The sequence below is a fragment of the Ursus americanus genome, chromosome 5 (assembly GCF_024610735.1).
Source record: "Ursus americanus isolate L20-20 chromosome 5, mUrsAme1.1.p, whole genome shotgun sequence".
Classification (NCBI taxonomy): Eukaryota; Metazoa; Chordata; class Mammalia; order Carnivora; family Ursidae; genus Ursus; species Ursus americanus.
In genome coordinates this window covers 57,963,018-57,975,892 of record NC_142131.1, presented here as the reverse complement: position 1 = coordinate 57,975,892, position 12,875 = coordinate 57,963,018, and the positions used below count along the sequence as shown (strand labels likewise).

The following is a 12,875-nucleotide window of genomic DNA, read 5'->3' as shown; positions in this document are numbered from 1 at the left end:
CTCAGTGACGTGGCAGGCGAGGTCTAGCACGGTCCTTCGGGCTGGAACACCCGGAGCTGTCAGGTGGCCTTTGGGCAGCCCCGAGGGGAGAAGAGAGCGTACCGACCGCGGCAGCGGCGGCGAGCCCGGAGCCGGAAGTGCCACGTGTCCCGATTGCGCCTGCGCGGCCAGCGGCTGACAGGCACTTCCGGCCGGGGCGTCTTTCCTTCTCTTTCGCTGGGCTACCGCCTTCCAGCCCGGCGTTCTCGGCCCCACGAGTCCGACTCCCAAGCCTCACCTCCCAGGCCAAGCCGTGGCCGCTCGCGGGCTGGGAAGAATGCCGCGCCATGCCTAGGGCATGATGCGCTGCCCTCTCTCCTCCTCGCCTCAGTCCTGAGTCGGTGGTTCCTTCCCTCCGTTTCCAGCAGTCGTCTTTCAGCTCTTCGTTTGGCGCTGTCGCAGACCCCGACCATCCCCTTCCAACCCCGACGCGCACCGTCGTCATGTCCCAGCCGGGGATACCGGCCTCCGGCCGCGCCCCAGCCGGCCTCCAGGCCCAGAACGGGGCCGCCTCGGCTTCGGGGTCTCTCTACACCAACGGTAAGTACTGCCAGGGGCGGGTGGCTGGCGCGGCCTGGGCCCGGGCTCCAGCTGACCTTTGGTTAGTGCCGCTGCCTCTGGCGACAGGAGAGGGTGACCTCCCGGCCGGGCTGATGAACGAGTGGTGGTGGGCGCCCGGGCCAGCGAGACTGCCGCGAATATGCAGCCGCAGCCCCGGGCTCGTCTTAAGTGTTTCATATTTATTTATTCATGCGCTCAGTGAACAATTAATGAGCGCTTGTTGAATGTAACACTCTGGGTATACATGGGTGAAAGATACAGATTCGGTGCAGAGCTCAGTACTCGCATGCAAGACTCATTGTGCCTGTTTATATGCTTTCCCCCTCCTTGCCACTTCACCCTGTGTTCCAGAAAGCAGAGCTCGGGGACTGATTGATTTCAGTTCCACAGGGCCTGCGGGGGTGGGGTGGGGGTGAGGGTGGGGGGCGTACCCAGTCAAAATTTGTTGAGATGAATGATTGTGCTTTTGGCAGTCGTCTTTAAGGCTTGCTCTTGTCTCCCAGAACCTTTCGCGAATTGTACTTAGGCCACCTGTTAAGTTTCTCAGCTTTGGAAGAACCAAATAATAGGGGACGATCTCCTGTTTGATTTCCAGAGGTCTTTACTCACTTGCAAAAGTGGTTGGATACAGCTCTGAACCTCCGTCGAGAGTGTACATGTGGCACTTCACTTTGTCACTTGGCGCGAGAGTTAGTTTTATGCGTCTTCTAGGATTCTTTAACTTGTCCTACATTGCGATTTGCTAAACTTAACTATAATTGTTATTTTAGAGAAAGGAGGATTATTTGCCAGTATCTTGCCAAGTTACTGATTTACCAATAAATCTTTGGCTCATCGAAACAAAACTAGTAGAATAAAACTAATGTACTTAAGTTGCCCATCGTAATCTAAGATTTTTGTGAAGTTCGGGAAAATAGCCAGTGACTAAAATACCTAATTTACATTGTTTTTAGAGAGGACTAGTGTTTTCTTTACAAAGAAGGCTCTAAAAGACTTTTATAAAAGTGTCTATGAGTAGGCAGGTATGTAGGCAGAAGCAAGAATAAGCGTAAGGACTGTAATGGTGTTAAGTTGAATGAATTGTTCTTTCTCATATTTGTAGTAACAGATTATGTAAACTACATTTTATTCTAGGCTATTTAGTAACATTTACACTGAGGATGAAATCATTTTAAGACTTTCACTTTAAGGCAAAAAAACTTAAGATGTCATACGGTTGCAGAAGCCTCTCCTCTTCTGTCCTGCTTGCTGCTCTCTTGCAGTGTATTCAGTAAATTTCTGTATCCTTAAAAAAAAGTCATATGGCTGTGGCTTTTTCTTACAATCTATAGATTGCAATTTTACATGAGCTTTAAATGGCAAATCCTGCAAATATGCTTCTAAGTTTATATATAAGTGTAGTTGTGATAATTTTGAAATACTAAAGGTACTTAGCCACTGTGATATGTAGTATGCAAGATTTTGTCACTCTCTTGATTTGACTCCGTCCAACACATTTGTTGCACACTTTCTAAGTTCTGTCTTTGGCAATGTAAAAGAGAACAAGAAAACAGTCCCTGTACACATGTTGCCCAAAGCCAATAGAGGATTCACTTAGGAAAGGAAATCCTAAGACTACAAATAGCCTTTTGAAGATATAATTTTGAAAGTCTTTGTAATTCCCATTTCTAAAGTTTTTATAAAATTATTCTCAGTAAAATGGCTGATGGCCTGTACTGGGTTTCTTTGTTGTTCATCCCACTCATAATAAAGACAGTAGGGATGTGGTGGAAAATTGGAGAGGGTATTTCTCTAGAAGGTAAAAAAAAAAAAGTTCAGTGTTGAAATCTGCTTTTATTGGTTAACTCTATCAGGGCAGTTATTGTTCCTTAAATATTCTTTTACATACTCATACTGTAGATTTAATGTAGCTTTTAATTTTATTTTTTGTAAAGATTTATTTATTTATTTTGGGAAGGGGGAGAGAGAGAGAGCACGCATGAGTGCACCTGAGTGCGAGCCAGGGGAGGGTCAGAGGAAGAGGGATAGAATCTCCGGAGTCCTGGTGAGCACAGAGTCCTGTGGGAGGGGCTCCATCTCACAGCCCTGAGATGATGACTGGAGATGAAATCGAGTCAGATGTTTAGCTGACTGAGACACCCAGGCACCTGTTAATGTAGCTTTTTAAAACTGTAGTTGATACATAATGTTAAATTAATTTCCGGTATACAACAGTACTGATGGGACTTCTCTGTGTGCTGTCTTCACTACAAAGTGTAGCTACCATCTGTCACCGTACAACCCTATTACTATCCCATTGACTATATTTCCTAGGCTGCACGTTTCATCCCCATGACTTACTCATTCCATGACCAGAAGCCTGTACCTCCCAATGCAGCTTTCTTAAATTACAAATTACAGTTCAGTTGAATGTTCAGATATTTTTTAGTTGATCAAAAGACTGAATAGTTACCTTTTCCATTTTTCTGTAAATTCCAATGGTATTTTATGGTGTCATTATATAATTCCTGACACACCAAGACATTTTTTCCTGTGGTAGATTGTTACATTGCATTACAATCTAAAGGTTGTCTAGATAGGTTTTTCTAAGTCTATATAGATTTGTGTACATATATTTTCTTTGCAAAAATTGACAGTGAAACTGCAAGACTATTTAAACTGGCATATTTTCATCTCATTAGTATGTAATAAGGCTAAAGGCAAATTGTGATTCCCACTTTTTTTGTTAAAGATTTAAATTTTTCTTAATTTTTATTTTATTTTATTTTATTTTTTAGTAATCTCTACACCCATTGTGGGGCTCTAGCTCACAACCCCAAGATCAAGAGTCCCTTGCTCTACTGACTGAGCTAGCCAGGTGCTCCTCATGACTCCTACTTTTTTAAAAAAAATTTTATTTGAGAGAGAAGGAGCGAGTGAGCACATGCATGCTCTGGCGGGGGGGGGGGGGGCAGAGGGCGAGGGACAGACAGACTCCACATTGAGTGCAGAGCCCGACATGGGGCTCCATCCCATGACCCTGAGATCATGACCTAACCTGAAATCGAGTTGGCTGTTTAACCAACTGAGCCACCCAGGTGCTCCATGACTCCCACTTTTAATTAGTTGTGTTTTTTGACTATTTGGATCAATTTGCCAAGGTAGTTAGAAACTGCAGTTTTACTAATTTTATTTTTGGTAATATTTATGTAATGTTCACTTTTTCCCAAATACAATAGAGCTCAGAAGGGTATTTGTCACCCTCTGTCCCACTCAGATTTCCCTGGCATAATGTATATAATTTTTAAATTTTTATTTATTTTTTATTTTTTAAAGATTGTATTTATTTGAGAGAGAGAGCGAGTGAGGGCACAAGCAGGTGGAGGGACAGAAGGAGAGGGAGAAGCAGACTCCTCGCTGATCAAGGGGCCCAACGTGGGGCTAGTGACCTGAGCTGAAGGCAGACACTTAACTAGCTGAGCCACTCAAGTACCCCTAATGTATGTAATTTCATAAAACAATATCTTTCTGCCCTCTAGACTGTAAATCCTAAAGCAAGGATATCTGCTTTTGCACATCATCCTCTCTCCAACTTTCCATGTGGTGTCTAGCACATTTTAGGAGTTATCAGTTTTATTGAATGGAAGTTTTAGAATTGGGTCTTCTGCAATTTAAGTCACTAAACATGTATTCACTTGAACAAGATTAGAGGTCATTTCCAACTCCTTTTTTTTTTTTTTTTGATGAATTTTTCAGTGTATTTTTTTTACAATATTAGCTAAAACAGTAGAATATGTTGGGGGTGTTATTTGGTCATCAGTTTAAATGCTAGACTTGTGCTATCTCTATTGTAGGCATGACAGAAATGTAGGTCTTTTTTAGTTTCACTATGATGTAAACCATGTTTATGATTGTGTATTTGATATAGGAAGTCTCTAGTCATGATCAAAGCATGCTATGAATAAAATTGGCATGTGGTCTATAGTAATGATTGTGGTCTTTTCATGTTTTCAGTAGGGGCAGTAACTTTGGACTTCCACAAACTCTTCGTGTATGTCTATGAGAACTTACCGTGTTGAGCTTCTTGTTTGTCTGCTGATAGACTCTAAGTTCCTGAAAGACAGAAGTAGTAACCATAAGAACTAACAATTATTGTTTGCTACATATTCCATGCCAGTGCTAGGTTGCATTTTACGAGTCATCTCATTTAATCCTCACAACAGTACTGTGGGGTAAGAACTGTTAAGTACTGATAAGGAAACTGATGAGTGGGCAAGGAACTAGATCAAGGTCACACAGTTAATAAATTGTGGAACCTAGATTCAAACCTAGGCAGTCTTACTTAACCACTGTAATCAGTTTATCTGGTTGTTATCTCTGCATCTCAGGACTTAGCACCTTGAATTAGAGCCTGAACCGAGGATCAGAACCTTCTCTTCGGTTTCTTTGTGTAGGTGGATGCATATAATTACAGTTAAATTTACATTTTTCAAAACTGCCACCTAGCTTATTCTCTTTTGGATTATAATTAATATATGACCTGACCCTCACTTTTTTTAGTATATAGTCAGTTTCTTTGCTATTTCAACATCACATTTTATAAACGTCTTCCAGATCCTGTAATTGCCCCTATCCCCACTTAGATTCCTTGCATTTGCTCTTTTCTTTCCAATGCTTTCTGAAAGCCTTTATTTTTTAGTGACTGATCCACAAGTTGTAGTCATACAGTGGCATCCATTTGTTGCACTTAAAGTTCCATTTGGTCAGCTCTCTTGGTGATCAGAATATATTTAATGTGTGAGGTGAGGTGCTGAATCAAAAAAAACCTTTTCCCAGTTGTTAATTTATCCTTTAAACCTCTTGTATTTAAAAACACACAAAAAGAAGGAACTTTTCAAGGTTTAAGGAACATATTGCTGTCTCAAATGTGGTATTTTTGAATACTTGGTTACTTTTCTCTGACTTTTATTTATACTTACATGTATGACACCATAATTAATAGAACCATACTCTGGAGAGCCTTGAATTAATTTGAATTGGTCATTCAGTTGGATTCATGCATGATAGATGGAAAATGTAAACTATCCCTGGCAAATATTAGCTCACTGTGTATTTACTGAATGGATTAATGAATGATTCGCTTTAGAATACAAAGATCGTAGGTCTTTTTCTTGCTTGAAAATTTTGGGGAAACCATTCTGGGCAACATCTTTTCCCCTTAGTGTTAAATTTGCATGAAAGAGGTAGTTTATGCATTGTTCTTTTGTGACTGTTCAGTAGGCTTTCTTGAAGAAACTCGTAAAATTAAAATTTGTTTTGGGGGCACCTGGGTGGCTTAGATGGTTAATTATCTGCCTTCTGATCGCCAGGTCCTGGGATCAAGCCCTGAATGGGGGGGGGTGGGATTCCCAGCTCAGCGGGTAGTCTGCTTCTCCCTCTCCCTCTGCCCCTGCTTGTGCTCTCTCTCTCTCTCAAATGAATAAAATCTTTTTAAAAAATAAAATTTAGGGGGCGCCTGGGTGGCACAGCGGTTGGGCGTCTGCCTTCGGCTCAGGGCGTGATCCCGGCGTTCTGGGATCGAGCCCCACATCGGGCTCCTCCGCTATGAGCCTGCTTCTTCCTCTCCCACTCTCCCTGCTTGTGTTCCCTCTCTCGCTGGCTGTCTTTCTCTGTCAAATAAATAAAAATAAAATCTTAAAAAAAAAAAATAAAAAAAATAAAATTTATTTTTTGTTTATTGGGATAGTATACAGAAGTATTTTTTAATTTTTGCATGCTAGATTCATTAATAATCATATATCAATCATTTTGACACATCAGTGGTTTTTTCATAAAGTTTCTTCTAGTGTACATAAGAACCCCTAGTACATGACATTTTTACTAATGAAAATTCTGCGATCCCATTGAGTGCTGTAGAATAGGAATTTACAGAGGTGGAACCTATATCTCTTTGATTCTGAAGCTGCTGTTTGGGTAATTGAGTAGCAATCATCTACTTTTATTTTAAAGATGTTATTTATTTATTTTGAGAAAGAGAGGGGTGGGGAAGGGGGAGGAGCAGATGGAGAGGGACAAGCAGAGCGCTTTGCAGAGCTTGATCTCATGACCCCAAGATGGAGACCTGAGCCGAGATCAAGTCAGACCCTGAACCTACTGAACCACCCAGGTGCCGCCATCTGCTTTTATTTTAATCTTGAGTGCTTCTTTTCTTCTTTACCCTCTCTAAATTTGGCTTCTATTTCCACATGTCTCCCAAAACAGCCCTAAATAAGGCCTCAGATGACTTTTTAGTTATTAAATGCAAAAAATATTTTTCATTTCTCATTGCTGTTTTTCAAGCAGCATTGATGTCCTTTACCAATACTTGTTTCGGTTTAAGACTCTTTTGGTTTGGTTGCTATTTCTCAACAGTAGTATTCTCAATATTTCTACCTTTTTTTATTGGCTTTTTTCTTCTCTCGCTCTCTTTTTCAAGATTTTATTTATTTACTTATTTGTTAAAAAGAGAAAAAGAGAAAGGGCATGAGCGGGGAGGAGGGGCAGAGGCAGAGGGAACTGTGGGACTGGAACCCGGGACCCTGGGATCATGACCTGAGCCGAAGGCCAAGGGTTAACCGACTGAGCCACCCAGGTGTCCCTTCTCTCTCTTTCTTAAATGTTGGTATTTCTCAGGGTTCTGACCTGGTTCTCTCTTTCTTTTTAAAAAAAGATAGGAGTAGGGGTGTCTAGCTAGATCAGTCAGTATAGCATGTGACTCTTGGTCTCAGGGTTGTGAGTTTGAGCCCCATGTTGGGTGTAGACATTACTTAAAATAAAATCTTTAGGATTTCCTGACTGGCTCTGTCAGTAGAGCATGGGCTCTTGGGAGTTCAAGCCCCACATTGGTATAGAGATTATACTAAAAAAAAACCCCAAACAACTTTAAAAATCTTCAAAAAATTAGCAATAAATACTTTTTCATATCATTTCTGTGGCTGCGTTTCTTCTTACTTTATACATACTCCCTGGATATCATTAATCCCCATGGTATCAAATGTTGTACATATGCCAGTGATTCCGAAAGTTATAAGCTGAAACCCATCTCTTTGGCTGCAGATAGATGTCTTTCTGTTGTACATCTGTACTTGGATTTCTTGGTGGCACTTAAAAGTATATTTAAAATAATTGGACAGTCCCTCCTCCCTTTGCTATTCTCTGCCTTCCCCAATTATTTCTTTCTCCTTCTTTCCAGTGAATGTCACTGCCATCCACTGAGTTGTTCAGGTCAGAATTTGGGAAGTTATTTATCCCTGATTGCTTCCTCTATTCACTTCCCACATGAACTCACACATTCAGTTCCACATCAAATCCCATCAGTTGTATTTTTTCAGTCAGTTTTTTTAAACTTAAGTAATGTATGGGTGTTAAATATTTCTTTGCAACTTCAATGTTAAATTATTTTTTATAAAATGTATATGAAACACAAAGCTATGCATAAACTTCATATGTTTATAGCTTCTGTACAATATAAAACTAAAACGGATTAAATAAAAACATCTACAAAAGCGATACAATTCAAAGTTAAAACATTAAATGATGTGATCGATTATGTTTGGCTGAAGCCAAAATTGATTGGATAGTTTTAATTTTGAACGTGTTAGAACATCATTTGGGGGATTATCGTGGTCACTGTTCTTGGTTGCCTGGGTGGCTCAGTGGGTTGAGCATCTGACTCGATCTGAGCTCAGATCTTGATCTCAGGGTTGTGAGTTTGAGCCCCACATTGGGCTCCACGCTGCTCACGGAGCCTACTTTAAAAAGGGGGGGGGGCTCCTGGGTGGCTCAGTTGGTAAAGCATCTGACTTTGGCTCAGGTTGCGATCTCGAGGTCTTGGGGTGGAGCCCTGCATTGGGCTCCATACTCAGTGGGAGTCTGCTTCTCCCTCTCCCTCTTCCCCTATCCACGCTCATTCTCCCTCTCTCTCTTACTTTCTCTCTCTCTCTCTGTCTCTCATATAAATAAATAAAATCTTTTAAAAAAATGAAAAAAAATAAAGATAAAATTTCTTTTCAGTTGTTGGGAAGAACTTTTTCTACACTGTTACATTTGGTGTTCGGGGGCCTGTGAATTAAACTTGCAAGAGACAAATCAGCAAGAGAGAAGATATAATTTTTTTATGTAGTATGAGAGTTTACAAAAATGTTACTCAAGGAGGCAGATAGAATTTGGGACTTAGGTACCATCTTTTTTTTTTTTTAATGGAATTTTATTTATTTATTTGACAGAGCGAGAGCACAAGCAGGGGGAGTGGGAGAGGGAGAAGCAGGTTCCCTGCTGAGCCAGGAGCCAATGTGGGGCTTGATCCCAGGACCCTGGGATCATGACCTGAGCCGAAGGCAGACACTTAACTGACTGAGCTGCCAGACAGCTCTTAGGTACTATCTTAATAGGGGAAGGGGAAAGAGAGAAGGGTACTTATGGGAAAACAAAATGATTTTTAGGAAAAATAAATGGACGCTTAGTAGAATAGATGGGAGATTTGATAGTTTGGTGGCAATGTAGTTTAGGTGTGGTGTGGAGACTTCTCATCTTGGGTGATAAGAGTCTTATCTCTGGTTGTTCCTTCTGGAGATTTATGATAATTGAATTTTTTGGCATTCTTTTGGGAGGCTCTGCTTTTGGGTGGGTGAGAGATTTCAGGAACTCATGCCCTGTGCTCAAAATAACTTGTATGTCACAGTGGTGTGTTCTGTATCCATTTATAATCTCTAATCTATAATTTTGATGGGCTACTTAATTTATTAATGACTTCAGAATAAAAATATTAAAATCATTTTAAGTAAGCTCCAAGCCCAGCATGGGGTTTGAAGTAATGACCCTGAGATCAAGAGTCACAGTTGGTTAAGCATCTGACTTCAGCTCATGATCTCAGGGTCCTGGGATTGAGCCCCATGTTGGGCTCCCCGCTTATCGGGGAGTCTGCTTGTCCCTCTCCCTCTTCCTCTGCCCCTCCCCCCCCCACTCGTGTGTGCACTCTCTCTCGCTCTCTCTCTCATAAATAAATAAAATCTTTTTTTTTAAAGTCACATGCTCTACTGACAGAGCCAGCCAGGCGCCCCCTTGTTTTGTGCCTTTTTAAAAAAGATTTTATTTATTTGAGAGAGTGCATGTTGCGGAGAGGGAGAGGAAGAGAGAATCTTAAGCAAACTTTGGACTGAACATGAAGCCAGATGTGGGTCTCAGTCCCGGGACCCTGACTGAGAACATGACCTGAGCAGAAACCAAGAGTTGGACTCTTAACCTATTGTGTTACCCAGGTGCCCATACTTTGTGCATTTTGTTGATGTTTGGCTTTCATTGGCTGCACCTGGCTTGAAGGCCTTTTTTGCATTAGCCTATGATAAAACAGTAAATAAAAATACAGGGTATGCCGTGAAATCTTATGATAAGACTAGGCTGTGAGATGTCTGTTTTTATTCACATGACCCACAATACACTTACGAATTAACTTTGACAAATGTTTTTTTTTTTAATTTTTTTGTTTTTATTATTTATTTATTTATTTTTGACAAATGTTTTTATTGATTCAAACATCTCTGTATTCCCACTGTTTAGTCAATGGTTTCTTGCCTGGATTATAGCTCTAGACTCCTTTCAGTTTCTAATCTTTCCTCTAATCCTAAGAGGTTCCCTCATGTGCAAATTTAAAGTGTCCCACATGTAGCCTTTCCAAGCCTCCCATTGCTCTTAGGCTGAAATCCAGACTTTTTTTTTTTTTTTAAGAGTTTATTTATTTATGAGAGAGAGAGAGAGAGAGCACGTGCACGAGCACACAATCAGGGAGGAGCAGAGGTTGAGGAACAAGGAGACTCCAGTACTGAGCGTGGAGCAGGACTCAGGGCTCCATCCCACGACCCTGAGACCACAACCCAAGCCAGAATCAAAGAGTTGGATGCTTAAGCAACTGAGCCACCTAGGTGCCCCTGAAATCCAGACTCTTTAAGGGAATAATTCTGAACTCTTGTTGCACTTCAGACATTTGCTCAGTCACTTGACTTTTGTTCTATTATACTGAACTTTCTTCACAATGCCTTTTTATGACCACAGGCTATTTCTGGAAAGTCTTGATACTCCTTTTCCTGGAACTCCGATTAACTCTTAAGATCTTAGTTGAAACTTCCCTTTCTCAGGAAACCATCTTTTTACATTTCTGCCTTCCATTTAGCCTAAGTGTTACTTCCTTGGTGTTCTCATAGTTCCCTGAGTTGCCACTGTCACATCACTCTCTTGTCCTTTCCTGGTTCTTTGTCTTCCAGTCTGGACTGTGAGCTATTTGAGGGCAGTGTTGGAGTGGACCTTACTTACTTTCTCTCCTCCGATGATATTTGGTAAATATGTCTTTCAGTGAGGGAACGAATAGAATGTTCTTAAGCATTTGGAATAAAATGAATAATTAGGCTAACTACAGGATTAGTCTTTAACCAAATGAAAGACTAGAAAAAAAAAAACGTTAGTTCAGATGGAATTATTTGGTTTGCTGATAAACAGACGTAGGTGAGTTGCTGCAGTGTTAAGGGCACAAATGAACGTTTCTCAGATGAAGATAGCAAACGTTATGAGTGCTATGAGAAACATCACTGTGTTTCATATAAATCTCATTCTTTAAGTTTATTAGTTTTTATTGCGCTTGTGACAAATTACCACAAATTTGGTGGCTTAAAACAACACAAAATTGTAATTTTAAAGTTGGGGAAGTCAGAAGCCTGTCAGGTCATCGGGGCTCTATTCCTTATCCAAAGTTCCAGTAAAGAATGTTTTGCCTTTTCTAACTTTTGGAGGCTAGCCTTATTCCTTGACTCATGCCCCCTATCATCTTCAAAGCCACCAATGTCTTGTCAAGTCTTTCTCACATAGTATCATTCTGACCCTACCTCCTGCCTCCTCCCTCCTCCCTCTTTCACCTTTGTGATTATATTGGGCCCACCCTAATAGTCTAAAATAATCTTCCTATCTCAAGGTCACTTGATTAACAACCTTAAATTCCATCTGCTACCTTAAATTCTTTTTTGCTTTGTAACCTTATATATTTACATGTCTTAGGGATTAGGATATGGACATATTTGGGGGGTCATTTTTCTGCCTATCATACACATTAACGCTGTAATTTAGGTGCTTTTACTATACCTGTTTTATAGATGAGGAAACTAGGTTAAATATCTTGCTCAAGGACTGTTTCTAAAAGTCAAGGCCAGAATTTGATTTCGGATAGTTGTTTTAGTCTGTGCTCTTAATTATTACTCTATAATGCCTGTTTCCATATATGCTTCCTATGGTGTGACCTTGTACTATCAGGAAGGTGATTGTATAGGAGTTACAACATTTCTTTAGATAGTTTTCATATCTCAGAGATTGCATATACACTATGGAGTAGTAGCCTATGTAGAGAATGACTAGGGATTAAGTGAACTATGTTGACTTCTGGTGCTATTTGGGACTAGTTGCTTAGCTGCTCTAAGCCTAAAGTTTTTCAGGGTGCCAGAATCTTGAGAGTCCTTTGGAATATGCACATTCAGTAATTCAGTCTCTTAGTGTTTGATAAATCATGCATATGTAAGCAAAGGATTCTTTTCCAGAACATATCTCTCTGATTTGATGTTTTGGAGATCAACCAGAGATAATTTAAGTTTCTTGTTTATGCTTTTCTCTCCTCCCTTACCCCATGAGTTGTTCAAAAAGCATTCAAGATGGCTATATAAATGGGTTATATAAACATCGAGGGGATAAAATTTAGGAAAAGTGAAACCTTTTTAAACCTGTGTATGTGGTCAGATAGTCACCCTGTTTAGCTGCTTTCCATGTATATTTAGCATTCCCATTGGTGACTTCTCATTGGTGGTACCATTGAATAGTGTGGCCTTTCCCCTCTGGCTATTTTTTTTTTTTTTTTGTCTTAAAATAATTCTAGGTCTAAGTCACCATTTGAATACTTTAAATACTTTTCCATTGGATTACCCTGGCATATACACATTTATAAATGGATTGCTTTCTTCAGTGTTTTCAGACAGGGATCAGTTAAAAAAAAAAAAAAGAAAAACCCTAAATGAAAATAGAAAGGTCCAGAAATTAACCTGAAATGTTCTCAGTGTTCTCAGTGGAGACAGTGCACTTGGTAAGAGCCAGGATTGAAGGAATTTATTTAACTGTTCCTCTGGTCCCAGTATTTTTGTTTGTTTATTTTGTTTTATTTTCTTGTTTGAAAAGATATGTATGATTGTGGCAGTTTTTAAAAATTTCTGACCTATAATGCCCTAATTTTT

At 40.2% G+C, this 12,875-nt stretch overlaps 1 protein-coding gene across 1 annotated transcript in view; it reads left to right on the top strand.

Moving 5' to 3' along the window:
* Positions 1–12,875, top strand: part of SEC24A (SEC24 homolog A, COPII component) — a 60,868-nt gene continuing 47,993 nt past the window's right edge. The window contains exon 1 of the mRNA XM_045794667.2: positions 1–579. Within this exon, the coding sequence (XP_045650623.1) occupies positions 483–579 (97 nt within the window). The 5' untranslated portion in view covers positions 1–482. The remainder of the gene's footprint in view (positions 580–12,875) is intronic.